Here is a 27569-nt window from a genome sequence, read left to right as displayed (position 1 = left end):
ACTGGAGACCATTCCTCAAGCACAGCCTTCCAGGGGCAGCTCCCTGTGTGGGAGGACTGCCCTGGCAGGGCTGAATTTCATTAGGGGAAGCAGAAAAAGGAGATTTAAGCGCGCGAGCGATCGATTCAAACACTCTGGGATTCACTCAGTGGAGAATTCCCTTAACGGATCTGTCCCAGCTTCATCAGCTCTTCCTGGGGCTTTCACATCTCTTCTTGAACAGCTCAAACTGCTCTGTTCACAGGCACTCAGAACAATTCCCGTGAGTGGGAAGTGCATTTTTCTGGCTGAACAGTGATTGCTGACCCTATCCCATAACAGAGAGAACGAGCAACCTCCTCGTTTTTGTACCATACAATACTTCCTGACTTGCTCCAAGTTACTGAACAAGCCACCAAAGCAGCTGAGATGACATTTTGGTCTCTAGAAAGGGAAGTAAATGCTTCTAGTAGTGATAACAACTAATTCCACCTTTCCTGGCTCCTTTTCAGACAGAGCCCCTACAAAGAACTGCACAGCAGGGCATCATAATTTCTATAAATATCACAATTCTGACTCATGAAAGCACAAGTAGAGGATGTTTCTTTACTATGACTTCTCAAGGAAGAACTGAGCTGAACTGGCAGCCCTGAGAGCTCGTGCTCACCACATCTTTGCGGTCCAGGACCTCCAGGACACTGCTCAGGAGCTGGGAGCTGGCCTCGTGGTCGGGCTTGCTGGAGTTGTCATCCAGCTGCCCACTCAGCTGATCGATGAGCAGGGGCAGGAGGGCATCTCTGCACTCTGCAAGGTGACACAGAGACAGAGCAGAGCCTCAGCATGCCCTGGGTATGGGCACCTCACACGAGTGTCCTGCTCCTGATTCCATCTGGGACACCAGAACATGCTTAAAGCTACTGGAGTTATGACAAACGGACTGGAGAGAGTCATAAATGATCTGTAATTTGAATAATGGAATCCCAGAATGGGTTGGGTTGAAGGGACCAAAAAGATAATCTCATCCTACCCCTGCCATGGGCAGGAACAACTCCCACTAGGGCAGGCTGCTCCAGCCTGGGCTTGGACACTGCCAGGGATCCAGGGGCAGCCCCAGCTGCTCTGGGAATTCCATCCCAGGCCCTGCCTACCCTCACAGGGAGGAATTCCCAATTCCCAATACGCCATCTAACCCCACTCTTTCATTGATGAATTGTGTATATTCCATCAAACAGCACACTCAGCTTCCCCCTCCTTCTGAATCACCCCCCTGGCTCAGGATCCCACACGCTGGGCATTGTGTAAAGACTGAACAGCAACAAACCTCAGTTCTGCCACGGCAAGCAATGTTTCTAGAGTTGGAGTTAATGGTGGATTGCCCCTGATGACTGACAGGGGAACTTGTCTTGAAGGCTGTGTGCCCCTGGCAGAGCCCAGAGCCTTCCAAGTGCCACTCACCAGCCTGCTTGAACAGGTCACTCTCCACAATCTTGGTCAGGCAGTTCAGCTTCTGCCGGACCAGCTGGTTCTCAGGGATGCTCTGGATGAACTTGCTGAAGAGGACACTGTGTGCAACCCAGAGGGAGCAGAGGGTCAGCACTGCCACCCAGCCTCAGCCCATCCATCCCACACGGACACTGCCCCGCACCTGGGCCACACATGGAATCACAGCCTCCCAGAATGGGCTGGAAGGGACTCAAAGCCCACCAACTCCAGCCCCTGCCATGGGCAGGGACACCTCTCACTGCCCCAGGAAGCTCCAGCGTGGGAGGGATGGGACAGCCACAGCTCCTCTGGGAATTCCATCCGACAGGCACATTACTACAGAGCCCAGAGTGATTGTCAAGAAACTCAGCACAGGACTTGAAGTCCTCTTGAGGTGATAGGGCATGGATGATCTTTAAGGTCTCTTCCAACCTAGTCACAGAATTCTGTGAATTCCGTGGAAGTAAAACTGAGCAGCGTTCAGGAACTCTAGGCTTGAACCTCTTTAAATGAAGCTTTTATTCCAGGACACACCAGGTACATTCCAAACCCTGTAAACAGGCAGCGCTCTGCGCCCTCACAAGTTAATCCCAGAGGCTGTCACACCCAGGGACAGTTTGGAAAGACTCATTTGAACCAACTCAGCAGCCCGCTGGTGAAAGCTGGAACATCCCCAGCACAAAGGCACAGCCTCCTCCCAGCTGCCCCTTCCATCGGGACCGATGACTCACTCCAACCCCAGATTCCCTTTAATTAAATTCCGTGGACTTTTGCTGCCTGTCTGCTACTTCCTAGCAAATCACTTTTGTCAGGCTAGGGAGACAGGGCTGGGCAGCTCTGGGCAAAGCTCTGAGCACCACAGCCAGGAATCCGCAGGCTGACAATTTCCTGGATAAACACAGCTTTTGGCTTCCCAGTCAATGCTCAGCCTTTGCCACACTTTTCAGGAGCATTCACCAAGGACTGGTGGAAACTTGCACGAGATTTCAACACTTCACTGCCATCAGATTTGCTTTTCAGTAAAATCTCCAGGTGCTGTAAGGATCCCAGGATCCTGGAATGATCTGGGTAGTAAGGGACCCTAAAATCACCCAGCTCCCCCCCCACCACGGGCAGGGACACCTCCCACTCCTCATGTCACTCCAAGCCCATCCATCCTGGGCTTGGACACTCCCAGAATGAAAAACTGGGATGCAGAGAATCCTTTGAACTCCACTGACCTCCTTTAAAGCCCAGCAAGCACTTCCTTGAGTCCATGCACACAATCTGCACCATCAGATCATAACCAGAGTGGCTGTTTTTAGCCGAGTTTCCAAAATTCTTCCCACCAGATAAGCTGGGTTTAGAGGACAAACAAACTTAATACAGTTACCTGAGCTCAACCGGGTCAAATACCAGTTTGACATCATTTATGATGCTTGGCAAATACTTTAAAGCTGCCCCCTGAAAGAGGAAAGAAACCGAGGACATGAAATGCACGTGGGAAATCCAGTTTTTGTCAAAAGCAAATATGGGGACAACTGCAGAGAACTGGTTTAAAATCAAATAAATCAAATTTATGCATCCAAAGAGCCTCCAGCCATCCCAGATCTGCAGTGCACAGTGGGAAAGATGAGGAGAAGGGATTCATGGATAATTCTCTCATTCCTTTTTCTGGCCCAGCCCCTTCCCAACTGCTCCAGTTGATCAAATTAAAGATTTTTACTTTTCCCTGGAAATTCTGCTCACCTTGATCTTGACAGCCTCCTCCAGGGGCCGGTCCATGAGCACATTGAAGGAGAGGAACAGCTGGCGAATTGCATCGTTGAATTCATTCCCATCCTCACTTTTCCCATACACACTGCAAAGAACAGGGCCAGTTACACACAGAAATCCAGCAGCTGAAACAGGATTTCATTCAGGAACAACATCTTAATGCCATCTCCTTCGACAAAGACATAGGGGTAAAAATGGAACTGGAGATCTAGCAGTCATTTCCTGCTGGAATCTGTTATTGGGGGAAAACTGCACTTTTCAGGCTGCCACTGCAGCAAATTCTGCTTGGGTTCCAAGTATTAAACAGGAAAAAAAAATCCAGAATGGACATGAAGAAAGGGTTTCAAACCCTCACTGTGAAACTCTGGGAAGATGTTTTTGAAGCTGCAATTTAACCCCTTTGATTTTACCCCAACTGCAGAATGTGTCATCGCCCACCTCGCCCAATGACTGAAGTATCTGTGTACTGGTTTTTTAAAGTTTCTAAAAATGAAGAGGAAATTCCATGTTTTACTTTATAAAAAGAAATACTGGGTTCCTTTTCAGCTCTACCATGTGCTGCTTATTGCACGTTAGGGGGGACTAAAAGGTTTTTCTCCCTTCTAATCTGGTATTTTAATTTTTGCTCAACTTGTTTGTTCCAGCCACAGACAAAGGGCAGAAAGATCCTCTTAATCAGTCAGTGATAGAGGATTTGGTGAAGAATATCTGCTGTAGTGATATTTACTGGGAGGAACTCCAGTGGGTTTCCCAGAGGAGGCCCAGGGATGGAAGGGCTTGACCCACCTCAGGTACAGCACCCGGGACTGCACGATGAATCTGAACAGGTATTTCAGGGCTTTCAGGGCTGCAAAGAGCAGCTCTGTCTTGCTGGAGTCCTCAGCATTCCCCACGTAGCAGTTCAGGACTTTGGTGAGTTTCCTTTGGAAATAAAACAAAAAGGGGAACCAATACAGGCACGGCTCAGTTCCTGTGCAAGCCCAGCTTCCTCACCCCAGAGAGGAACTGCAGGCACAGGAGCACCACAGGGCTCCTCCTCACAGCCACTTCCTTCTCAAACCTTGGGCTGAAAGGCTACAGATTCCACCCTCTTGCTCTGCTTTTCCTGTGCCCTAAAAGGAGCTGTCCAGGAAGATGCAAACCCCATTGCCAGGGGAAGGACTGAGGCTTTCTCCCTGAGTGAGAACTCCCAGGAGTGGAGCAGGAGAAAAGGAAACCACATGGAAGCAGTGATTGTGTGGCAGGGCAGGGAAGGAGGCATTCTAGGAGAGGGGGATTTCAAATTGTGTTTATTTTAGGGTGACAGCCAGTTCATGTGGATCAGTGAAAACTAAAAGGAGATTTTCAGAGAGCAAAAGCAGTTTGGTTTCTGGTTTTGCCCTCAGTTTGAACTTTTCACTTCTGATACCACAAGGGGGATGGCTTTTGGCTGAGGGGTGCTTGATCAAGGGGCTGGAAAGCCAAGATCTGTGAAAGAAGTGTCTTTTCTATCTGTTTTCACAGAAAAAATCTCACAACAGAATTTTTTAGAGGGCAAAAAGAGCAATTCTTTCTCTCCTGAACACAGAGAAGGGATGGAACTCTGCTCTCTGCTGCCTTTATCCCATTAACATCACCAAAAATGACCTCATCAAATACATCATCAAGAGCTGATCTCATCCCCAAAGCCCTCAGTGACACTGCTGGGTGACACCCGAGGCCTGGGACCAATACTCACACATAGGCCAGGGTTGCACTGAAGTGTTTGTAAATGTAAGTCTCCAGCACAGCGTTGAAATGCTGGAACTTGATGTCTCCAATCAAAGAAATAATAAATACCTGCCAAAAATCCAGAAGGAAACAGATGCACAGAGCTGCACACTAACTCGAATAGAACAGTCTCTAATTTATTTTGCTGGGTTGTAATTTCTGTTTTATCAACAGCATTAATGCTACAGAGAGTGTTATTCATGTTACAACAGTCACTAAATACTGTCTGTGTGCAATTTATTACTCTTCTCACTGTGGCTACTAAAAACCTGATGTGTATTTCAGTCCTGGCTCCTGAAAAAGCATTAAGAAGTGTTTAAATATAATTTATTTCTAGAGCAAAATACCAATTGCTCATTGGAATCACCAGGAACAGACTGGAAATGTGGCTGAAAACAAACTCTGAGCGTAGAAGATTCACTCACCAGGGCATCAAACACCAGGAAATCATAGGTTTCATTTTCTGACATTTCCATCATGATGTTGAAAAGTGCATCCAGGGTGTCTGGCAAAAACTAGAGGGGAAAAGGAACAGAAAACGGTGGGGAAAGGCAACTGCTTCTGGCATCCTGCACAGGAGCATGAGCTGGATCATTCCTCCCCTTCCAGCCCGGCTGAACTGTAAAACTGGTCCACGAGAAAACATCTCCAAAGGGATCCCAGCCCTGTGTTCATGCACATGATTGTCATGATCATCTCTATAGTAAGGAAGATCTTTTCTTCTCAGCTCCAAATGGCCCCACTTTGCTGTCCTATTGCCTTTTCATCCCACAGGATAAAAATCCTGAGTTCTCCAAAGCAGCCTGGCCCTGTCCCAAGGCAGGACACTGCACTCAGCCTGTCTGCAGTGACACAGTGACACATTAACTTCATGCTCAGCTGCTCCATAAAACCATCACCTTGCAAAATCCCAGCACATTCACTCTTGGGACCCCTCTCTGCAGGTAAGGCTTCCTCCTAAATCCTTCAGGTTTTCTCTGGGAATTCCCCCATTCCAGGTCCACTCCCCACAGTACTCTATGAGATCTCTGGGCTGTCTCTGCTGCCAGATTCACAGCAAGCCCCTCCTCATTCACCAAGGAGTTGAAAACGAAAAGTTAGGCTTTGGATGGATCTCTTATTTCATAAGGATAAAGGGGAAAATCAAGTCACTGCTCTCTCCCTGATCCCTGTAATTTTCAACTTCTGTAATTCTGGTGAATTCCATTAATGAGAGGTGGAGCACAGGCTCCCAGGAAGATGTGGCTACCCCATCCCAGGTGTCCAAGTGTTCCAGGCTGGAGCAAGCTGGGACAGTGGAAGGTGCCCCTGCCCATGGCAGGGGATGGAAAAAGCTGTTTTTAAAGTCTCTTCCAAGCCAAACCATCCCATGATTTGATGGTTCTCCCAGCACTCAGACCTGCCCTCCCAGCCTACCCAGACACCTTTTGGGTCCAACACCAGGCTGACACACGCGAGTGTGTGCACCCAGGAGGCTCAGATTCCTGGGAATACCTTCACAATTTCTCCTCCTTCCACCTCCATGAGCTTCCTGAGGTTGTGGGCGATGTTGTGGGCGTTGGAGCGCCAGTTCAGCAAACCCAGCAGGTCAACTGCAAGGACACAGAGCAGCAATCAGCAATTCCAGCTGACTGAAGGACTGCAGAGCAGCCCACAGCAAGGCTGGGGGCTATTTTTAGAGTCAGTGCACAAAGAACAGTCACCCTGAGGTACAGAATGTTACCTTGAGGGGCTTCTTTTGTCTTGGCAAAACAGCAAAGCTCTGCTATAAATGGAAACCTGGCTGCCATCTGATAACACATTTGGAGACCATTCTGCAGGTTTTTTTAAGGACTCAAGAGCAGGTATCTCAAGCCAGAAATTTTATCGAAGTGCATGACTCAGCGCAGGGCCTTCCAGAGCTGCTGGAAGTCTCCCATCATTTAGCAGCCCAGGCTGGACTCAGGCACATCCTGCTCTTCATTTTGACCCCTTTGGCAGCACGGCACAGTTAATGCACATCATCACCCTGGAGAGCTCAGTCCTAACTGCTGCCCTCTGAACAGGCAGAGGAAAGAAGGCAATTAACCTTAAACATTTCAAATCCTGATCAAACAAAGACACTGTCACTGACAGGTGACATTTCCACATGTGCCAGCAAACTGGTTGGGCTGAACGCTGGCAGTCTGGATTGAATATTTGTGTGAAAGGGTTTCTAAGGGCTGCACAAACACTCTGGGAGCTTGTTCTGGCAGCTTGATGGGACGGGGCTGCCACTGACACATGAGCAGCAAAATGAAAGCTGAAGCTCTCTGGCCACAAAGCTGCCTGAAGAAAACGCCCTCTTGTATTTCAGAGCCCCAGCACAAGCCCTACCATTCTGGGTGAGTTTGGTAGAGCAGATGACAGTGGCAATCTGGAAGCTGTCCTTTGTGCTGTCCTTCGTGGGGGTGAAGTTGGCCAGAGAGTGCAGGTTTTTCCCTGAGGGAGCCTCCTTCTCCTCCATCTCTGTTTTGGTGCAAGGAAGAGTCAAATAGCTCCTGGCATCTTCCATTTTCTTGTTGTCACCCTGTTGGTTGAACACAGCAGGGAGAAGGGTCATGTCCCACAGTGACAGCCAGAATGGGTTTGAAACACTTTTGTCATCTCTATCATTGCTTGAGTTCCTAATTTCAGGGATAAGTTGCCCATACTGCAAATGAACTGAGCTATTTCCAAAGCCACAGAGTTTAGGAGGATTTCCCATCCAACACACACACTTTTTGTAGCTTTTTACTGCCTGGAAAATCAGCCAGGAGAGAGTTTTGATGAGTTAAACATGAGACAGGGCTGGAAATGCCCAGGTTACCTTGTAAACAATTAAATTGTGTTTGCCATCCTGCAGCGTCGTTCCATCTGCATTCATCAGCTTCACAAAGGCCATACCAAAAGCTCTCTCAGATCTATCCCTGGCTGCAAAACAGGAGAAATCTTCATTAGCAATTGTCTTAATTATGCGCACACAATCCAAAATGCAGCCCTCTAACCCCATCAGCAGCTTTATTTAATAGGCAACTGCAGCGACACAAACACATCCTCCTGGAGCACCTCCCACACACAATTTTAGTGGTTTTTCTGGACAGATTAATGGCTGGACTCCTTGATCTTCCAGGTCTTTTCTAACCTTAACAATTCAATGATGCTCTGATTTAGAATTCTATACATATTTTCGGTTGGGACTTTGGTTTGTGAGCTGTGGATATGGAAGGATGTCACTGCCTTCAGAACCAGGTGCCTTTCAGAGTCTTTCAGTGGCCGAGCCCCACATTATTGATCTCATTTCAGGGCTCTGAAGTGATCTGATGCAACTTCTGGCTCTAATGCTCTCAGTAGCCTAAGTAGAAACCCTCCTGTAGGAAGATCATTGGAAGCCCACCAGGCCTTGCAGTGAATTGGGAAATAAATTAAAAGCAACACCCTACACTGAGAAGCAAAAGCAATAACAAACATTGACAATTGTCTTTCAGGGGGATAAACTGCTGCTCCTTACAAAATTTCAGTTTCAGGACAAAACCAGTGCCAAATTCTGGGTGCAAAAAAATTTGAATTATTTTTGGTTTTTTTGCTTGCCACAAAACTGGGAATAAGTAAACTAAGCAAGAAGAAAATCCGTAACACTGTGAATAAGCAGAAATGGAAGTTCTACACTCAGAGGGAGTGTGAGGAGCGCAGCACTCCTGCAGGTGTCCCCTCCTGGCACTCACACTCCTGGGACGAGCGGTGACGGAACGTGAACCTCAGGTGGCAGCGACTGACTTCTTCTATGGCAATGGCCACCTGCATGGGAGAACAGGATGAAAACAGCATCTCCCCTGTCCCCAGCCACTCTCCAGCACATTCTGGTGCTGGTGCAGCTGCTGCTCTACATCAGTCCTGGTTTGCACGCAGAGGAAGAACGCAGATGTTGACGTTTCTGGAAAAGGGCTGTGACAAGTTAGACTACGCAGCCCTTGAGGAGACCAACAATGTGTGTTACTGCCTTGGAATTAGTAAGGGCTTTTCATAAGAAGGAACAACAAGGCTTGACTGTACAGAACTCGATGGCATATGCTGGAAATCTTTCTGACCATTCCAAATCAGCATCTGATTGAGGTTCTGATTAACAACTGGCAAATTGCTACAGAGACCTCTTGAGCTGTGTTTGTTCTCCTTCCTGCAAGGGGCCCTGCAGCGGATTACGGACGCTGCCTCCTCCTTTAAACAGAAAGGGGGACATGTGGATACGACAGTTTAGTCAGAGAGGGGGAAACAGATAAACACTCCCAGGAATTGTTCTAGGAAAAGCTGTGAGAAGCTCAGAGAAAGAATTAAAACAATCTTGCAGCTGGTGTTTTGAACAGTTGTTTTCTCATGTTTACCTAAGGGTGTCTTCTTCATTAGCCAATGGTGTTGGGGAGTTGATTAAATGACCAAGCAGGTCCACCTGCATCAGAAGGGTGTATAAAGGAATGGGTTTCTCATGAACTCGATCAGCCTGCTGGGGAGACCCAGAGTCTGTGTGTGCCTCACTCCCTTCCTGACCCGGGTGCCACACAGGGAATGACAGAGCCATACCTTGACAGTCTCGTACCAGCAGGGCTGCTTGACCTGGTAATAAACCACAGACTTGTACTCCGAGACTCCCTCGTAGCCAGCCCCAGGGTGGATGGCTTTCTTTGGACAAAACACAGGGGTGGAGGAAAAAAGGTAAATTCGGGGTGTTTTGGGTGGTCAATCTTCAGAGGGTGTCAGAGGCCGTCCTACCTCCTGCAGGTTCCCATCCTCGTCGTGCACAGACATGGTGACCTCGACGTTCTTGGGGGTTTTCTTCTTGCCTTTGTCAAACTCCCCCTGGATCAGGGTGACGTAGATGTCGTTCCGGACGTCACCTGCAGTTCCCAGAGTTTAATGAGCTGGATTCTCATTCCCACTGAGACTGCTTGAAATTTAATACCCAGCTTGAAATTTAACACCCTTGGGTGCCACCTTATCCTTTAACTAACAACACCCCCACACACACCATTTTCATCTCTGTCTCAAATTACAAGAAATCTTCTAAAATGAACCATTTACCTTTCTACAAACCTCTGGACTTATGTTTTGGCTTTTTTTTTTTTTTTTAATTTAATGAGCTCTCTAGGGTTAAACCCACTCTGAATGGGTGGGTCAAAGCCATATGCAACAAAAATTCCTTTGACTTAAGAGCCAATAAAGCTCCATAAACCATCATTTTGCCATAAGAAAGGAAACTCATGTTTTCAACTTCTTGTGACAAAAAATAAGAAAATAACCTGGAAATTTGAAGAAAAAGATAAAGTTTTCAGATAAAAATATAATTTTTTAAGATGAGTCTTTCTGTGACAGAAATTCTAGATTTCAGGTTCTTTCACTCCGTGGAACGTAGAAGCACACAGGACCTACCAGGGAGGATGATCTCAGGGAACCCCATTTTTCGAGCCACTGCAGTGGATCTGTCTACAAGGTGGGAAAAATCCTTCTGAACCTGAGCCAGATCCCCAGGGAGCAACTTCAGGGAGACCCAGAGACCTAAGAAAAGGGAGATGACACTTGTTTACTGAAAATAAAAAGGTACAAACCCGTGAAATTTAAGCCTGCGCTTCAAAAAAAATCTGTGTTTTCATGACAATTCCATGTCCCCATCTGGTTCTCTCTTGCCCAGTCCTCCCTGTCCCTGAATCTGAGTAAGATTTTTCTGGGCAAGAAGATTCTCTGAAGCAAGCCCCACACCTTCAGAGATGAATCTTGAGTGTCTTTGAGCCAAGTAAGACCAGAAAAATCTGGAATAATGTGATTTAACCCCAAATCCATTTGGGGCACGCAGCCATGTCCACTTACAAATATTTCACTCCCCATAAAACACTTTAAAATTAAAGGTGTTAAAAAATATTGACCTTAAACGTATGACTAGCAAGCAAGTGAGGAGCTGGAGGAGCTGTTCTCATGCAAGTTTTGTCTGGTTTTATCTGGATTTCAGCTCCATGTGTGATGGAACAAAGGGACAAAGTGAGAACCATGGCGAAGACCATGGATTGGGCTGAGGGAAGGGATTAAACTCCACTAAACCTTGATCCCTAGACTTTCACCACCCATTGATTCCTGGGAACCTCCCCCAGGCCGGGTTTCTCCCAGGCTGCACCTTGGCCCTTGTGGTTGACCTCCTTGGCAGCGATGACTTTGTTGAAGACAGAGGTGAGGGGCTCGTTCTCGCCGATGACGTGCGAGGTGATCAGGGGGGACATGATCAGCTGGCGCTGCCTGATGTAGGTTTCCATGGCAATCCTGGGCAGGAGGACCACAAAAACGGGATCGGGAATTGGGACAGACTGACACCAACCACATACAAGTAGAGGCCTGGCCAGGAGCCGGCTGGTTTACAAATAAATGTGGGGTTTTTTAAGGATTCCATGGGGATTTTCATTCCTTCACCTGCACAAAATCCATTTAAACCTTCACACCAGGAAATGCATCACAGTCTATCCCTCGGGCCTATGGTAAGTAACACTGACCTCAGGATTTAAGCTCTGACTTCAGGTTTGCCTCAGAGCTGTCCCCATGCAGATTAACTATTGGTAAACTAATATAAATTAATACAGATTAATGACTGCTGTGACAACACCTAAGTGATGAACCCATCCCTAGTCACAAACAAGACTAGTGAGGTTTGGATCTTGACCTGAACCCACACCACCAATAATGAGGGAGAAATGAGGTCTCCACAGGCTGCCCACCCTGGTGTGCAGCTGGAGGTCTGAACGCAGCCTCACTGGAGCAGAAGAAAAATGGGAAAAAATCCCAAACCAACAAAACAAAACCAAATCAAACAAGTAAAAAAAAAAAAAACAAAACCAACCCCAAACAAACCCCGAACCAAAACAATTAACAAACAAACAAATGAAAAAAGCCAAACCAAAATAAAACCCCCTAAACAAATAAAAAAAAAAACAATCAAACTCACACACACACACAAAAAAAAGTAGCAGACTAATGTTATTCTGCAAAGGGAAAGCCATCCTTCCAGGCCCTGAAAGGGCAGGGAAACAACCCCAAATCTCCCCTGAAAATACCCTGTAGCAACAAATAGCTGCAGCCAATGCTTTGCTCTATTTAGGGCTGTAACAACAAGGCTGCATCTACCCAAACAAGCTCCATTTTCGTTACTCCCATGTGCCAAAAAAAGGGAGCAATCAGAGCAGGCAGAACAAACACACAAGTCTAACTCTCAGAGCAGAAATGCAGAACTCATTTGGGCTGGAATTTCTTCCCCAGGAAGAGGGAGAATCCCCTTCCCTATGACTTACTCTGACCAAGAAACGTGGGCAGGGAGTGGCACAGAGGGTCCCACACAGCAGGGACAAAAAGCTGTGTCTCTGCTCAGTCTCTCTGAAAATCCTGCCTTTCAACCCCACAAAATTTTGTAAGTCACATCCCGCCAGCCCCACAACACTATTTTGCTCTGCGCTTCTCTTCCTCACTCCACAGGCACCCAGAAATTCCAGCTGCAGGGCCAAAGTCCCCAAGCAACTGAGTCTCTGACAGAGCCATGAAAACCAAGGGGAACAAAGGCTCCTGAGGGGTGACAGAAACCTCTCCCCACAAAGAGCTGCCTGCTGCTATCAGCTGATCTGTTTGTAGAGCCCCTGGGGCTCTGCCAGGCTCTCAGACAGATCTGTCCCTCCCCAGAGGACGCCTGCTTTGGCCAGGGGTGGGTGAGCTCTGGAGCCCAGTACTCACTGCTGGAAGGGGATAAAATGCTGCTTCTCCTCGTCGTCCACCTTCCCGTGGATGATGTCAGTGATGTCCATCACTGCAACGACAGCAGAGCATCACTCAGAGCTGCCAAGAACCCAGAGAGAGCTTTGCCCTCTCAGAATGGAAACAGCAAGGGGTTATTTTGGGCCAGTGTCACTCAAAACAAGGGCTCTAGGTGACCTGGGATAGTGGAAGGAGCCCTGGCCATGGCAGGTGTGGAACTGGACAGGATTTAAGGTTATTTCCAAAAATCTGGGATTCTGTGACAGCAATGGGGGGCATCACTCTCATTTTAACTTCTTTAAAAGCACATTTACATTGATGTGCATTGTCAGCCCATAGCAGTGAGTGTGAACACACTGAATATACCCTGATAAAATACTCCTATAAAATACACCCTTCAAGAAAACCAGGTGGCACTGGGGCATTTCAAGGCAATGAAATTCCACTCGTATTCAAACGCTGCTTCTTTGGATATTGATTTCCACTGAGGATTTCAAGCAAGCCCCTTCACAAGGAATCCCAGGAATAAAATAAGAATTGGCAGTCTGGTTCACCAAGGCTCCTTTAAAACCTCCAGCTTTATCCCATGAGCCCTGAGGAGCAAATCCCACCCTGGTAAGTCTGCTGCAGCCTGGCAGCCTGCTGTCTCTGTGGCAGGTGACAAAAGTGAGCAGTGACAGTGTTTGATCTCCAGCTAGCACCTTCATGAAAGATCTCAGGGGGACAATTTATCCACCCTGGAGCAGAGACGCTGGCCCTGGCAGCTCCCAGGCGGTGCTGGCACGTGCAGCACACAGCTCCCAGCCCCCAGCCCCGTGTCCCAGTCCCCCAGGGGTTTGCTGGGCCATGCAGGTGCCCCAGGGGGGCAGTGCCCACCTGCCACGCCGAAGGGCCTGCGCAGCCCGCAGGTGTGCTTCTTGCCATCCTTCAGCTCCATGTGCCCCACCCGCACGATCTGGCACACCAGGCTGATCCTGGGCCTGATCAGGTCAGAGCTGCTCAAGTCCTGAAAAGAGAGCTCACATCAACTTCCATCAATGTCCTTTCTGAGAGGAAAAGAAGAAAGGAGGAGGGAGGGAGGGAGGGGAAACAGGCGATCCCCCAGGCAGGGAATAATGTGCTCTGACGCCATGGTTTCAGAAGGCTGAACAATTGCTTTATTAAGCTACACTATATTGCACTAATACTATACTACAGCCATACTAAAGAGAAACTATACTAAAGAGATACTAAAGAAAAACCTGTGACTGTCTGGACACAGCCAGGACACAGCTTTGACCCAAGTGGCCAAGGAAACAACACAGCCTTCACCAGCGTCCAGTAAACAAATCACTTTGGGTAAACAGTCTCCGTAACACATTCCACATGTGCCAAACAGGAGCAGCAAGTAGAGATGAGAATTGTTTTCTCTTCTGCTCTGAGCTTCTCACTGCCTTCCCCAGGAAAAATCCTGGGAGAGAGAATTACGTCTCTCTCTGTTCAGAGAGAGTGAATACCACAGGAGGGGTTCACACAGGCAAAAACTGTGGCCTTCTGGATCTGGAGGGAGACCATGAGTGGGATAGAGACATTGGTAGTGCCAGGACACAGGGAATGGCTTCCCACTGCCAGAGGGCAGGGAGAGATGGGATATTGGGAAAAAAGCCTTCCCTGGCAGGGTGGGGAGGGGCTGGGATGAACTCCCAGGGAGCTGTGGCTGCCCCTGAATCCCTGGCAGTGCCCAAGGCCAGGCTGGAGCAGCCTGGGACAGGGGGAGCTGTCCCTCCCATGGCAGGGGTGGCACTGGATGGGATTCAGGTCCCTCCAACCCAACCTGTTCTGGGATTCTCTGAACTTACAGTAAACACTGCTTGGAGGTTGTTCAGCTTCTCAATTTCTTTAGGCATCCCGTTGCTGCCCCAACGAACCAGGTAATTTTCACTGCAAAGAAGGGGAGAAAAAGTAATTTTAACAGATCAACACCTGACATCCTCATTTCCTGGCAAAAGCCCAACAGTATTTTGATCTTTTAGGAGTATTTGACCAATCTTTTATCCCAAAATGCCTCTGAAGTGACTCACTGATGGAGGCAGGATGGGGTGAGCCCTGGCAGCTGCTTTCCTGGACAATTCCCACTGCATGGCTACACCTGATAACTGCAGTGATGGACACAGAGCGTTCCTGACACGGAACTGCCTCCCTGATAAAGCCCCTCATATCCTCCCAAGTCTTCAGATGTGAACTGGCACTGACTGGACAGCAAACATCATTTAAATCCATGATTTACTGGGAAACAATTAATGAAATGCTTAACCAAGGCTTGCAGCCACAGCAGGGAAAATTAAGAATATTAAAAAAAAAAAGTGGGATCAAAGAAATACCCAGCTCTAGGAGGGACAGTTGCTTGGACTTTCTATCTCCCTGAAATTCTTTCCAAAGTAATTGGAATTCATTTTCCCCCACTGGGGCAGCAACCAACAGAACTGGAAAGCATCTGCTGGGTCTCCCTTTGTGTCCTGCTGACTTTTATGAATGATCACCCTGATGAGTACACTGCTTAAGAATTTCCAAAAAAAGCCCCTACCTGATGAATTTGGAGAGGTCAGGATCATAGAGGCTCATCAGCAGCTCTGCATCTTCCCCAATGTTGCAGACAAAGTTCTTGAAGTTCACATAGAGGCTGTAAGTGTGTGTGGAGTTGAATATTGGCTGTCCCCGGAGGTCCAAACTCTGCTGCAGGGACTGCAAAGAATTCCATATTTCCATTACATTTTATATTTCCACTACAAACAAACACAGGAGAATTTAGTTCTGCTGCCAAAGGAGCTCAACATTAAGAGGAATATAAAAACTCAGTGGGCACAGAGGGCAAACCAGGGACAGCAGAGGTACCTTCTCCTCCTGGATCCTCTCATCAATCCTCTTGGATGCAGTTTCATGGGCCTTGAAGAGAGAGATTGTGCTGGTCTCATCTGGGTCCAGGATGTTCCCATTGTCATCTCGGACAACCAGGTCCAGACCCAGGATCCTAGACAGCCCCAGGAGACAAAAAAAGAGCCAGGATGTGGGAGCAGCAAAGATCAAACCACTGCCCGGGCTGCCAGTGCTCAACATCCCACTCCTTGGAATAATCACTCACTGCTGGTTTTCCTGCCTCAAAAAACTCCTCCCTCCCATTTTCCCATTAAGGAGAGAAGGAATTGGTCAGCTAACTCAATCCTAAAGTGACATCTCCCTTATTCCTGCTTAAATGGCTTTGTTTCAAAGGTGGATGAGTATCTACCAAGCTCCCAGATTGCAGCTGATTGCTGTTCTTTGCCATAAGCTTCTTCTTAATTCCCTTGCTGGACTGAATCACGGCTGACAGGCAGATAAATGAGTCCTGGGGACTGCAAACCCCTGAGGGCTGGGGTGTCTGTGGAATCCTGCCCCTCAGCTGCTGATAAAGCAGAGCATTTCTCCACCACATCCAAAGCCAGACACACACTGCGCTCCAAGGGAAAGGCCACCCCATGCCAGGATTCGTGCAGAATTAAGAGAGGAGAATTCCTGCCAAGGCACAGAGATCTGTGGCATATCAAGAACCAACTGCTCCATCTCCACCTGCCAGGTGGCCACGATGTCACAGGGACTCAAAGCTGCCACTTCGCCTGATTTCAGCCTAATTCAGTGCTTGCTTTTGCATTAAGAGCCTTCCCTGGGGTTTGGGAGCCTCCTCTGCCCTGCAAGTGGAGTTTAGAGCTCACCTGTTGCCATAGTCAATCTTGGCAGTGACTTTTTTCTTGAGCTCAGCCAGTTCATCCTTGGGCAGGGTCCCGGAGAGGATTTGGGATCTCCACTCTATCAGGCTGTAGGTGAGCTGCTGGACATGCCTGAACTGCGTGGTTTTGTTGTTCTGAGGCAAAAAAATAATGGGCAATTTTAATCAAGGAAAACCTGGGAACCTCAGCTCAGCAACCTTTCTGAAATGTGTGCAGCTGCAGAACCACACAAGTTTTATTTGACTAAAAATACCTGGCACTTTGTGACACCACAAGATCAGAGACACACAGTAAACTCTGCAGCACTTGGCACTGCCAAGGTTTAAGTGCCTTTAAGATCTTTAAGTGTCTTTAAGGGCTTCACCTTTCCCTGGGACATTATTTCAGAAAAACCTCACCCACTAAAAATAGATCTCTGGTGATTTCCAGCACTTCCAGACTGCTCTGACGGAGGTTTTTTATAAAAGGGACAGAGAAATTATGTCAAAGGACCACAACTGAACAAGGACACTGAACAAAACCTGCCTGGTGAAGAGCCTCCTCCGGCCATTCCTGTTACCATCTCTAATTAATGAAAACACTTCCCATGCCCTTCACTGGTTCCACCCTCATAAGAATCAGTGCCATCCCCACACCTTGTTCCTGCGCCTCCCAGCTCCAAGGCTGTAATTAAACATGGATATGTGCTAACCCACCCTGTTTGTGGCAGTATGTGCTCAGATAAGTAAATAAGCTTTTGAAGTGTCAGGGAAGACATTTCACCCATTAAAAAGGGAGCCCAGGCTTCCCTCTCTCTCTGCCACCTCAGTGGGGCAGTTCCTGGCAGAGTTCTATTTTCACAGGGAAATGCTACAGATTTGAGTTACTGGCACAGTGATGAGGTTATTCAGCTCCAAAGGAGATATTTAAACATAATTCAGTGCCTGGTTTTGCACTAAAAGCCTTCCTTGGAGTGAGATCCTAAAGGCCAGAGTTGGGTTTGGGTCACATCTCCCCCAGAGCCAGTGCCACCTTCTGGTGCTCACTGGGGGCTGGAGCTGTTAATGGTGAGCTACAAACCCCCCTGCTCCCACAGAGCACAAAAAGAACCTAATTGCAATTATCTCTCCATTCTCATCTCCGCAATGAACAGGACTGACATAAACTACTCATACTTCCCTCAAATTTAAAGGTATGAAAACAATCCTCCCTTTGATTTGGGTGAACACCAAGGTGCTGATGGGGACTGCTTAAGTTTTTAGCTCTATAGAAAGGATATTTGAGATATATTTTATGAACAAAACTCCCCCACCCCATGTTTTTGCACAAAAAAGCTTCCAAAGAAAGGCAATTCATGTGAATTTTCAGAGCAGACCTCAATTTGACCTGAGTTATCTTCACAGCTAATTCCTATTAACTAAACCAATTATAAACTCTCCCCATTTTTGTATTTATTTTGCAGTGGAGATAAAGCCACTGCTGCAAAGAAACCCACAGAAATTAAAGAAGTGAAATTAAATGCTGCCAAAATAAAAAAATCCCCTCATGTTTCCTTTTTTCTCCTCAAATGCCTCCTTCCTCCTTTAGCTTTTTAAAAAATTCTTTTAATACATACTGCAGGGAAAATAAAATAAACTCAAATCCATTTTAAACCACAACATTTTCCAAACCTATTTTAAGACTTATAGTGGTTAAGCACAGGAACATGAAAGATTTCTGCTTGTTAAAAAAACAGATTCTGAGGCTGGGATCTGAAAGTTATTCAGAAATAAAAAATGCCAGGAACAAAACTCTCTTTTCACACAGTGATACCATCACGTAGAGCTTCTCATTAAATTGAGAGGTTGGAATAAATTCTCATGGTTCCGTGGCACACAAACACAACTTATTTGTGGCCTGGTGAAATTTCCAAACTGGAAAACTTGCTCTGGGTGCACTGGGTGATTAGAGCTCATTTAAACTCACTCCCTCTTCTTAATTAAAGTATTGGAGCACATTTTGTGCAGGCTGAACTCATTACTGCTCAGAGAAAAATCAAATTTGACTCTTTAATGTGCCTTTAAAATAAAGCAACTCCCTGTGGACTCATTTCTTTGAGCAAGAAGCACCTGCTGCAGGACAGTCCTCAGATCCCTGCAGTGCCAGGCTTGGGACACTGCTGAGGGGACTCTGTGCTCAGGGATTTAGGACATGAGAGCTCCTTCCCTACCCTACTGAGAGTTCCAGTCATGGGAGGCCTTGGAGCAGCCAAGGAATTCCTTCTGTGGGGCAGCTCCTGCTCTGGGGCAGGGACAGGACTCAGGGAATGGCTGGGGCTGTGCCAGGGAGGGTCAGGCTGGGTTTTAGGGAAGGGTTCTTCCCCCAGAGGCTGCTGGCACTGCCCAGGCTCCCCAGGGAATGGGCACGGCCCCGAGGCTGCCAGAGCTCCAGGAGAGCTTGGACAGCGCTCCAGGGATGCCCAGGGTGGGATTTTGGGGTGTCTGTGCAGGGTCAGGAGCTGGATCAGTGATCCCTTCCAGCCCAAAACATTCCACGATGTGGTGTTTGACAAGCCTCCCCCAACACATTCCTGATTCCGTCCCCTCCCCTGTCCCTGTTTGCCAGGGGAGCTCTGGGTGGGGATCAGCCAGCCCATGGCGTTCCTACAACCCTCCCAGCCCAGCAGAGCCCACCCCTCAACTCCAGAGCTGTGCCCAGCTGGGCTCTCCTGCCCTCACGCAGGGCTGGCAAGGACAGGGCCTGGATTTCCCAGGTGAGCTGGGCCTCCCACACGGTGACAGAGTGACCTGTGCCAGGCCCCGCCGCCCCAGGGCAGGGTCACCCACAGTGTCACCCTGCCTCTGTCAGACCCCACAGCTGAACGCTCGGCCCCATTCCATCGCTCAGCCTGCCCCGGGCAGAGGCACAGAGCTCCCTGAGAGCTCAGGCCCCATTCCATCGCTCAGCCTGCCCCGGGCAGAGGCACAGAGCTCCCTGAGAGCCCAGGCTGAGCTCCCTGCACAGAGCTCCCTGAGAGCCCCCCAGGCCCCATTCCATCGCTCAGCCTGTCCTGGGCAGAGGCACAGAGCTCCCTGACAGCCCAGGCTGAGCTCCCTGCACAGCTCCCCAGGCCCCATTCCATCGCTCAGCCTGCCCCTGAGAGCCCAGGCTGAGCTCCCTGAGAGCCCCCCAGGCCCCATTCCATCGCTCAGCCTGCCCCGGGCACAGAGCTCCCTGAGAGCCCAGGCTGAGCTCCCTGCTCAGAGCCCCCAGGCCCCATTCCATCGCTCAGTCTGCCCTGGGCAGAGGCACAGAGCTCCCTGAGAGCCCGGGCTGAGCTCCCTGCTCAGAGCTCCCTGAGAGCCCAGGCTGAGCTCCCTGCTCAGAGCTCCCTGAGAGCCCAGGCTGAGCTCCCTGCACAGCCCCAGCCCTGGGCACTCACCACGTACAGCCTGTGCCAGATCACTGCCCACTCCCGCAGCGTGGCCGTCAGCTCCTGGCCAAGGGGCAGCTCGCTGGGAATCACTGTCTCGTGCTGCCTGGGAGACAAGGGAGACAGCCAGAGAAAGGTTTCACACTTTGGGTTTAAACTTAGTGGAAAACACCCTTTTGTGATAAACGTAAAAATGGAAATTCCAGCAGAGTTGGTGTTCACACAATTCACTCACACATGATGTCAAGACCCTTAAGCTGTTCTCAACACACACACGCACATTCACCATCCATTTTTAATGCAAAATGCTTAAAGCTCCTTTCACTCCTCTTATTCCCTGTGGATCTGTTCCAAACCCAGGATAAAGAGACAGAAATTAAATTTGGAAGAATCCCCACATGCAATGGTAACAGTTACTTGAAAATAAGAGTTTAAAAAGAAGTGTTTTATAACGTTCCTTCCTTTGCAGCCGCTGTTTTGCTCTCACTTAACGAGCACAGACCCAGCTCAAGGAATCCAAGGAGGAGTCATTTCCTCCAGTGTTTTCCAAGACAGGAAGGAATCCACGCTCCTGCTGGGCCCTGGCTGCCAGCAGGAGTCTGTTATGACTTGCAGGAGTCCCCAGGGCAGCTGCATGGAGCTGGACTGACCCTCCCCACTGGTGACTTGTCCAGCAGAGCTGCCTTAACTCTGCAAATCATCTCCTGCTGCCCCTTCTCCTGACTGCTCCGCTTTGTCAGTGCTCTGAAAAATGGAATTAGGCAGCACTAGTCCAGCTCAGGAGGTACACCCCGGCTTTGTGGCAGCCACAGCTATTTCAATTGGCTCTTCTGGGGTTTAAATGGAATGAAATCCCCTGGGTTTTGCTGCCAAAGAAGTGCCAACCTACCCCCGGTCTTTCACGATGGCCTCTTTTAAATGGATGTAAGTTTCTGGGAAAATGCCCTAAAAATAAAGAGAGAAATGAAATAAATCAATCCTACTGTGGGACAGGATGTGACAAGAAGATATTTAACATAAAACAGGGGAAAGGAGTAAGAAATGTCCCAGTATGCCAGGAAAAAAGGACAGGGAGGAGCAGCAGGTTCCACATTGGCAACTCAGAGAAGCTGATTCCTTGTTTTACACCCATGACCCTCATCTTCCTGCAGGAAATGCTGGAAATTCCTGAAAATTATCAGTCATTGCCATGAAATATTCCTGGAGCCCTCTGTCAGGCTACTCTGTGCTCCCTAGAAAAGCTCCCACCACCAGCACCACTGCAGAAATTCCCACATTTTTATTGTTACAGAGAAACCTTCTGGAAATGCTGGGATCCTTTTCTGTTCCCTTTTCTCTCCTCTTTACCCCTAAAAGCAGAGGCTGTGGGGGATGTTACCACAGGAGAGGTGCCAGCATTCCCGGGGGAACCTGGATTTCCAGGCAGCTTCCAGCCCAAGCTCCAGCAGCTTGGCTGAGAGCCAGGGATGTGTCATTTCTGGAATATTTTCCAGTCAAAACTCTGATGCTCCCATTAAATAGAACTAATGCTGGATGTGCACAGGTCCCAGAGCATCATGATAAAGCAATGAACTCCTGCAAGGAGATGGGAACAGGTAATTTTGGAAGTTCCAATGGCATTCCTCATGCTTCCAGTGGAGGAATTCCCAACACAGGCTCTGAACTTTCAGCCCAAGGTCATTGATTTCTGTCACTGAGGACAGGACACCATGGCCAGGAGTCCTGCCTGAGGTTAAGACAAGAAATACAGGAGTTTTCAGCACCAGATGGGGTCTGGCAAGGTGTGACATTAAAATGGGAGTCACCCAAAAGTGAGGTCGTACCTTCTTGGATTTATTCCGGAGTGTGTATCCTCGGTACCAGCCTGGCAAAGCAAACACAGATATTTGTATGGAATTATTTCCTCTTGACAGCAATCAAATATAAATGGTGACTCTCACCACCTTTCTACAACACCAATTCATTGATCTTCTCATTTGGGATGCACTCCTGGGAAGACACCTCTGTTTCTAGGAGCTGAGCTCCCTGCCCTGGCACAAATCCTGTTTATCCATCCCACCTTGGGAAGACCTGAAGATTATAAGACAGAAGATTTTAAGACAAAAATTGTGCTGCCCAGGCCTCGGGAGCAAAAGTCTCTGAGAGAACATTTCTCCTCTCTTTGGCACCTGGGTTTATTAACCAGGATTTCCATGGAATGGGTTGGGTTGGGAGGGACATTAAAGCCCATGCAAGGACATAATGCCCAGCTGAGTGGCAGCATGAGGAAGGCAAAGGGGTTTAAGGGAATAATCAGGCAAAGAAGAGAGATGGGGAGGCTGGTTTCCCTGGGCTTGTTTTTAAATTCTTTTTTGGTGGCTTTATTGTTGGTCCCCCCAATATTCCTATATTTATCAAAGAAGGTTCCATAAAGAACCACAGATCTGACACTCCTCAACCATAAATTACAGCTTAGAATGATTTAATTTGTATTTTTTGAGTATTTTTATGTGCATGTGGTTGTAGTTCTATTGATTTATTTTCTGAAGAGCAGCTTTGTGCCCTTTCTCCTGCAATGGGGAGGTACCTCCAGCTCAAAGCCTCCAATACTCCAGTAATAAGTTAGGAGGAAAGAAGAAATTCCATTTCTTTCCACAGGAGGAAAACAAGATTATCCATTGCTCATGGAGCCATGGATGAGGTTCTGGATTAGGGATGAGAAGATTTAGGTTCTATTTTTATCTAAGTTGTCACTAATTGAAGGGGAAAGCACAAATTACTCAGGGTGGGAGACAGAGCTCATGGAATTTACCAGGAGGGATTTCAATCCCATTTAACACATTCAGCCCTTCGACAGCACAACTTCCTCCTGTTTCAAAGGGCCCCCTGGCCTTCCCCCCATTCCTGTAAAATATTTTGCAATCATTGCATAAAAGCACGTTGGGCCTGATTGTGCAAAGCTGTTTCTGCAAGCATCTCGTGCAGCTTCTGCCAGAATTCTGCTCCCACCTTCTAGAACTTTATCCATCACTTTAATAGGAACGTCAATCTTTGGGCAGTGGTCAATTAATTACATAATTTCTTCTTAAAATAAAAAAAAACCAAACCAAAATATGCTAAAATCTTCAGAGGAATGAGACTGCTTAAGTGTTTGAGTGTTTTCCCCAAGCAGAGATGGGCTAAAAACAGAGAAAGGTTTTGCAGTTGATGATGACATAGAAAATTTCAGCTGCTCCAACACTCAGACTGAAATCTGAGTGAAAACAAAAATATAAGCAGACTTGCAAAGAAATTACTCAGAGTTTGGGGTTGTTGTTTTGTTGGGGGCCTTTTTAGTTGATCAAGCCCTCAACTTTAGCCTTCACTTAGTGGATTTTATGCAGTATGGAAAAGAAAAATCTAAGGACAACACTCCAGCTATGATCAACCTCTCCCCAGTGATGCAAGGCCAGGTCACATGTGGGACCACAAGGTCCCTGTTCCTCCTCCTGGAGGCCTTTCCTGTCCCACAGCACTCAGGGCATTGCTTCACCCTCCCCAGGGGTGACTGAAACCAGGAACAAATTCAAGGTAAACTCTTCAGCAGGAACAGAACCTGCCAGGGGTCACGGTATGTAAGCACACATTCCTTCCACCCACAGCGTGGCTCTTCCCATAGCTCCCCTGAAATCCTACAGTTAACAAAAATAATGATAAATCCTTCATACTGGGAGAGATTCCCCTCAACAGCAGCGTCCTCCCAGATCCCTGCTCAAGGACAGACTCCCTGCACTGGAGCAGCCTCCAAAGTCCTGGAGGCAGCGAGGTTCCCTGCTTCTCCTGGATTGTGCAGAGAGCTGAACCCTCGGCAGGCAGGAGGAACGTGTACTGGGTGTCTTCTGGCCGGGGGAAGGAGAAATCCTGTACAGAGCTGTACAGAGCTCGTGCCCTTCTGCAGGCAGAGACACGAGGGGAAAACAAAACCTTGCTCTGCAGCGTGGGACCCGAACTGACAGCCCTGGGCTCTGCAGTGGGTTTGGCTCTCTTTGCGTAAAAGGGATCCAAGAAAAGAGATCCGAGAGCTCTCAGGCGTCCTACACAGATTGTTACTGGCATACAGAAGCAAGACCCTGGAAGGGTCCAAGGCCAGGTTGGAACAACCTGAGATAGTGGGAGGTGTCCTTGCCCATGGCAGGAGCTGGGACAGTATGATTTTACTGTCCCTTCCAACCCAAAGCATTCAATGACTCCATGGACAGCTTGTACTGGAAATATCTGGAACCTTCAGTTCACACTGCTCAGCCTGTGGTTTCCCTCTGACGTCCTTCCCTATGTCCTTTGGCCAAGTTGGAGCTGAATTTCCAGGGATGTCACACCCTGATGAATCCCTGGCACAGGGGAGCTGCAGGTCAGAAAAATGACTGTGTTATCCCCTTCTATTATTCCCCACCGGGTTAGCCCCTCTGTGTGTGTGATCCCCTCGGTGTTATCACTCCCTGTGTGATCCCTCCTGTTACCCACCCCTGTGTTATCACTCCTGTTATCCACCCCTGTGTTATCACTCCCTGTGTGATCGCTCCTGTTATCCACCCCTGTGTTATCACTCCCTGTGTGATCCCTGTGTGTGATCCCCGTTATCCCCTTCTGTTATTCCCCCACCATGTTATCCCTGCTGTGTGTGATCCCCACTGTGATCCACCCCGTGTTATCATTCCCGTGTGATCCCATTATCACCCCCTGTGTTATGCCCCTCATGTGAGCACCCCTATGTTATCCATCCCCGTGTGATCCCCTGTTATCACTCCCCATTTTATCCCCCCTGTGTGATCCCTGTGTGTGATCTCCCCATGTGATCTCCTGTTTTATCACCCCCTGTGTGATCCCTGTGTGTGATCTCCCCGTGTGATCCCCCCTGTTTTATCACCCCCCGTATGATCCCCGCTGTTTTATCACCTCCTGTGTTATCTCCCAGGTGCACTCACCATCCACCCCGACTGCATCAGCCTAACTTGGAAACTGGGGCTTGGAAAACAAGAGGCAAAGTGTGTTCAGAGCCTCAGCCCCAATCTGGGTGGGATTTTGGGGTGTCTGTACAGGGCCAGGGGTTGGACTGGATGATCCCTGTGGTTCCATTACACTCAGGATATTTTGTGATTCCAGCCTTTGCAGGGGCAGCACAACCAAGCGGGGATTTTGTAATTTCAGGACATTTCCCGGCACTGTGAGGCAGCACAGGAGCAGCACCTGACTGCAGGGACTGCCCAGAGGGTTTGGGAGCCACCTCAGGAGAGGTTTGTGCAGCCCAGAGCTGCCCCAAAGCGCACCCAAAATTCCCTTTAGTGCCTGAGCCCCAGGGCGGCTCAGCTGTGCCAGCTGTGTCAGGCAGCCCTGGGAGCAGATAACATTTACTGCAAACACCAAAGGCCAGCACATCTGGGATGGATCCACCCGGATCCCCCCAGAGCACAGAGAACTCCCACGTGGGACACCTGGCTGAGGAGGCCACAGGCAGGAATGTTCTGGATCACTGGGAGCAGCAGCCCTGGGGACACACTGGGATGTGCTCCCGAGCTGGGCAATGACAGTGACAACACCCAGGGGCTGCTGCTGCACCCAGAGCCTCTGGACAGCCCCAAAACTGCCCTGAACCCCCCAAGGAATGGCACTGACAGCCTGGGGAACGCCCTCAGCTATGGGTAAGATAAGGTGACCCAAAAAGTGACCCCATAGGGCATCTCCCAACCCCGAAAATTACTCCACAGGGTACTCCAACCCCACAAAAAGTCTTCACAGGGCTTCCTCCTCCCAGCCCCAAAGAATTATTTTATAGGGTATCTCCCAACCCCCAAAAATGATTTCACAGGGCTTGTCCCAACCCCCAAAAATTATTTCACATATTTCCCATATTCACAAATTTCATTATTTCACAGGGCATCTCCCAGACACTAAAAAATGACTCCACAGGGCCTCTCCAGCCCCAAAAAATGACTTCATGGGGACTCTCCCAGCCCCAAAAAATGACTCCACAGGGCATCTCCAGCCTTTCCTCCCCCAGAGCCCCCGCCCTGGTTCCATGGAAACTTTTCCTCAGTGGAGGCTTGTGTGTCCAGATAAGAGCAGTGATTAGAGGAACAAAACCAGTTTTTATCAGCTCTAGTGGTGAGCAGGCAGCACTAGGAGCAGAAAAAGCCTCTTGTGAGAACATTTATCCTCAAAGCCAGACCCGCAGAGGGCTGGGAACACAGCTGAGAGCTGATATCCCAAAAAAAGAGATTCGGGAAGACACAAGCAGCTCCTCCCAGGCAGGCAGAGTATCAGAATGGGGAGGGTTTGAGGTGAATTTATGGGAAATTAGAGCAGACCCATAGCAGAGTCACCATCTCTGCACCTTCTCCTGTACAGTGCCAACTGTCTGGCCTGGGTTTCTGGCTGCTCTTTCTGGGAAAGGGGATTTTTGTTGCCCTGCTGGAATTCTGAGGTGCCTCAGCCACAGATTCCTGCTCCCCACTGATGGCTCGGCATATGGGAACCATCACTTTCCCCTTCACACATGAAAACATTCACTCTTTCCCAAACTATTCACAGGCAATTTTCTCCTGACAAAGCTCCAAACTGGGAGATTTCAGGCCAAAAAAAGGGTGCCATTTATGGACTCATCCGTGTTCCTGTCTCTGTTAAACTGATTACAAGAAATAAGGGTTAAACAATGATAAAAAAATTAAAAATAGGGAGAAAGAAGTAAATCCCCCAAATTTTGGCAAGTGCAAGATGCCTCCTCTTCCCCAGGGAGTTCTCCTCCCTCTTCCCTGTGTCCTTTTGCAGAACCATGTCATAAATCAGTGATTTCCACAGATTTCCCTTGTTCCCCTCTCCACGATCACCCACAGTGGGGTAAAACCACGACAGGTTTTAAAACCTGCCAGGACTGGGAGCTGCTCCCCGGTCCTGAGGATGGAAGGGGAACAAAGGGCCAAGAATGAACTGCTGAAGGAGCAGCTCCCAGTTCTCAGTGCTGATCCTGAGCACAGAATCTTCATTCAAATCGATGTCACTTGCAAAAATAATCGAATTATATTTTACCTTTGAGTTTTAGAGAGGGAAGCAGCGACCAGAGCGTTCCTTAAAATGATTGAATGGCCTTGTTCCAGTCTTAATATTGAAATCTTTGTCAAAGAGTCAAATTTGATAGGGAGAGTTGAAACACTCAAGTGTCATTTTCATCTTTAAATTAAGAATTTTGTTTACTTTGTGGTTTACATTAAGGTATTATGAAAAATGTCCCAGTGAAGGACTAGGAGAAACAGCCTAAAAAGGGCATGGAAGCTCCACAACTGGAGCGTTTTAGGAACATTTAATGCCAGTTTGTGATACTACAACACAAAACAACACGAACTATGAACTAATCAGCCCTTCCCTCTCCCTTCCTGTCATCCACTCAAATCAAGAACTAACTCACATTAAAAGCCAGGGGTTTTTAAAATTTTTATTCTTATTTTCCAGCAGGATCAGTTCATCCCATGAGCACAGGTGCCTGGCCTGGCCCAAAGGGGAGCCAAAGCAAAGAGGTGAGAACAGCAGTGAACAGCCAGAGTTCAATGTTTCTTTCCCTTTCAGTGCTGCCTTGAGACACTGGTGAAACCTGACCTTGATAAACTCTGCCTGGAACAGCACAGAGATGAGAAACCCTCTGTATTTCTGCATTTTTAACACTTTTTTAAAAATTAAGAGGCTATAGCAGCTACTAC

General features: G+C 48.3%; 1 protein-coding gene across 4 annotated transcripts in view; it reads right to left on the bottom strand.

The window, feature by feature from the left end:
• DOCK5 (dedicator of cytokinesis 5) overlaps positions 1 to 27569 on the bottom strand; it is an 81937-nt gene that overhangs the window by 37428 nt on the left and 16940 nt on the right. For all 4 annotated transcript variants that reach the window (XR_005259632.1, XM_038160271.1, XM_038160272.1 and 1 more), the window contains exons 3-26: positions 21690 to 21730; positions 20756 to 20811; positions 19876 to 19972; positions 16461 to 16609; positions 15607 to 15742; positions 15299 to 15456; positions 14574 to 14655; positions 13612 to 13741; positions 12715 to 12787; positions 11120 to 11262; positions 10384 to 10509; positions 9727 to 9851; positions 9538 to 9636; positions 8688 to 8760; positions 7793 to 7896; positions 7321 to 7513; positions 6460 to 6557; positions 5391 to 5480; positions 4934 to 5034; positions 4003 to 4137; positions 3190 to 3301; positions 2834 to 2904; positions 1435 to 1541; positions 647 to 783 (exon numbers count right to left, since the gene is read on the bottom strand). Coding sequence is in view for 3 of the 4 variants with exons in the window: in XM_038160271.1 (XP_038016199.1) it covers positions 647 to 783; positions 1435 to 1541; positions 2834 to 2904; positions 3190 to 3301; positions 4003 to 4137; positions 4934 to 5034; positions 5391 to 5480; positions 6460 to 6557; positions 7321 to 7513; positions 7793 to 7896; positions 8688 to 8760; positions 9538 to 9636; positions 9727 to 9851; positions 10384 to 10509; positions 11120 to 11262; positions 12715 to 12787; positions 13612 to 13741; positions 14574 to 14655; positions 15299 to 15456; positions 15607 to 15742; positions 16461 to 16609; positions 19876 to 19972; positions 20756 to 20811; positions 21690 to 21730 (2636 nt within the window). In the remaining variant the exon portion in view is untranslated. The remainder of the gene's footprint in view (positions 1 to 646; positions 784 to 1434; positions 1542 to 2833; positions 2905 to 3189; positions 3302 to 4002; positions 4138 to 4933; positions 5035 to 5390; positions 5481 to 6459; positions 6558 to 7320; positions 7514 to 7792; positions 7897 to 8687; positions 8761 to 9537; positions 9637 to 9726; positions 9852 to 10383; positions 10510 to 11119; positions 11263 to 12714; positions 12788 to 13611; positions 13742 to 14573; positions 14656 to 15298; positions 15457 to 15606; positions 15743 to 16460; positions 16610 to 19875; positions 19973 to 20755; positions 20812 to 21689; positions 21731 to 27569) is intronic.

Source organism: Motacilla alba, chromosome 22 (assembly GCF_015832195.1).
Source record: "Motacilla alba alba isolate MOTALB_02 chromosome 22, Motacilla_alba_V1.0_pri, whole genome shotgun sequence".
NCBI lineage: Eukaryota > Metazoa > Chordata > Aves > Passeriformes > Motacillidae > Motacilla > Motacilla alba.
The sequence above is the reverse complement of the archived record's forward strand: the minus strand, read 5'-3'. Positions and strand labels throughout refer to the sequence as shown.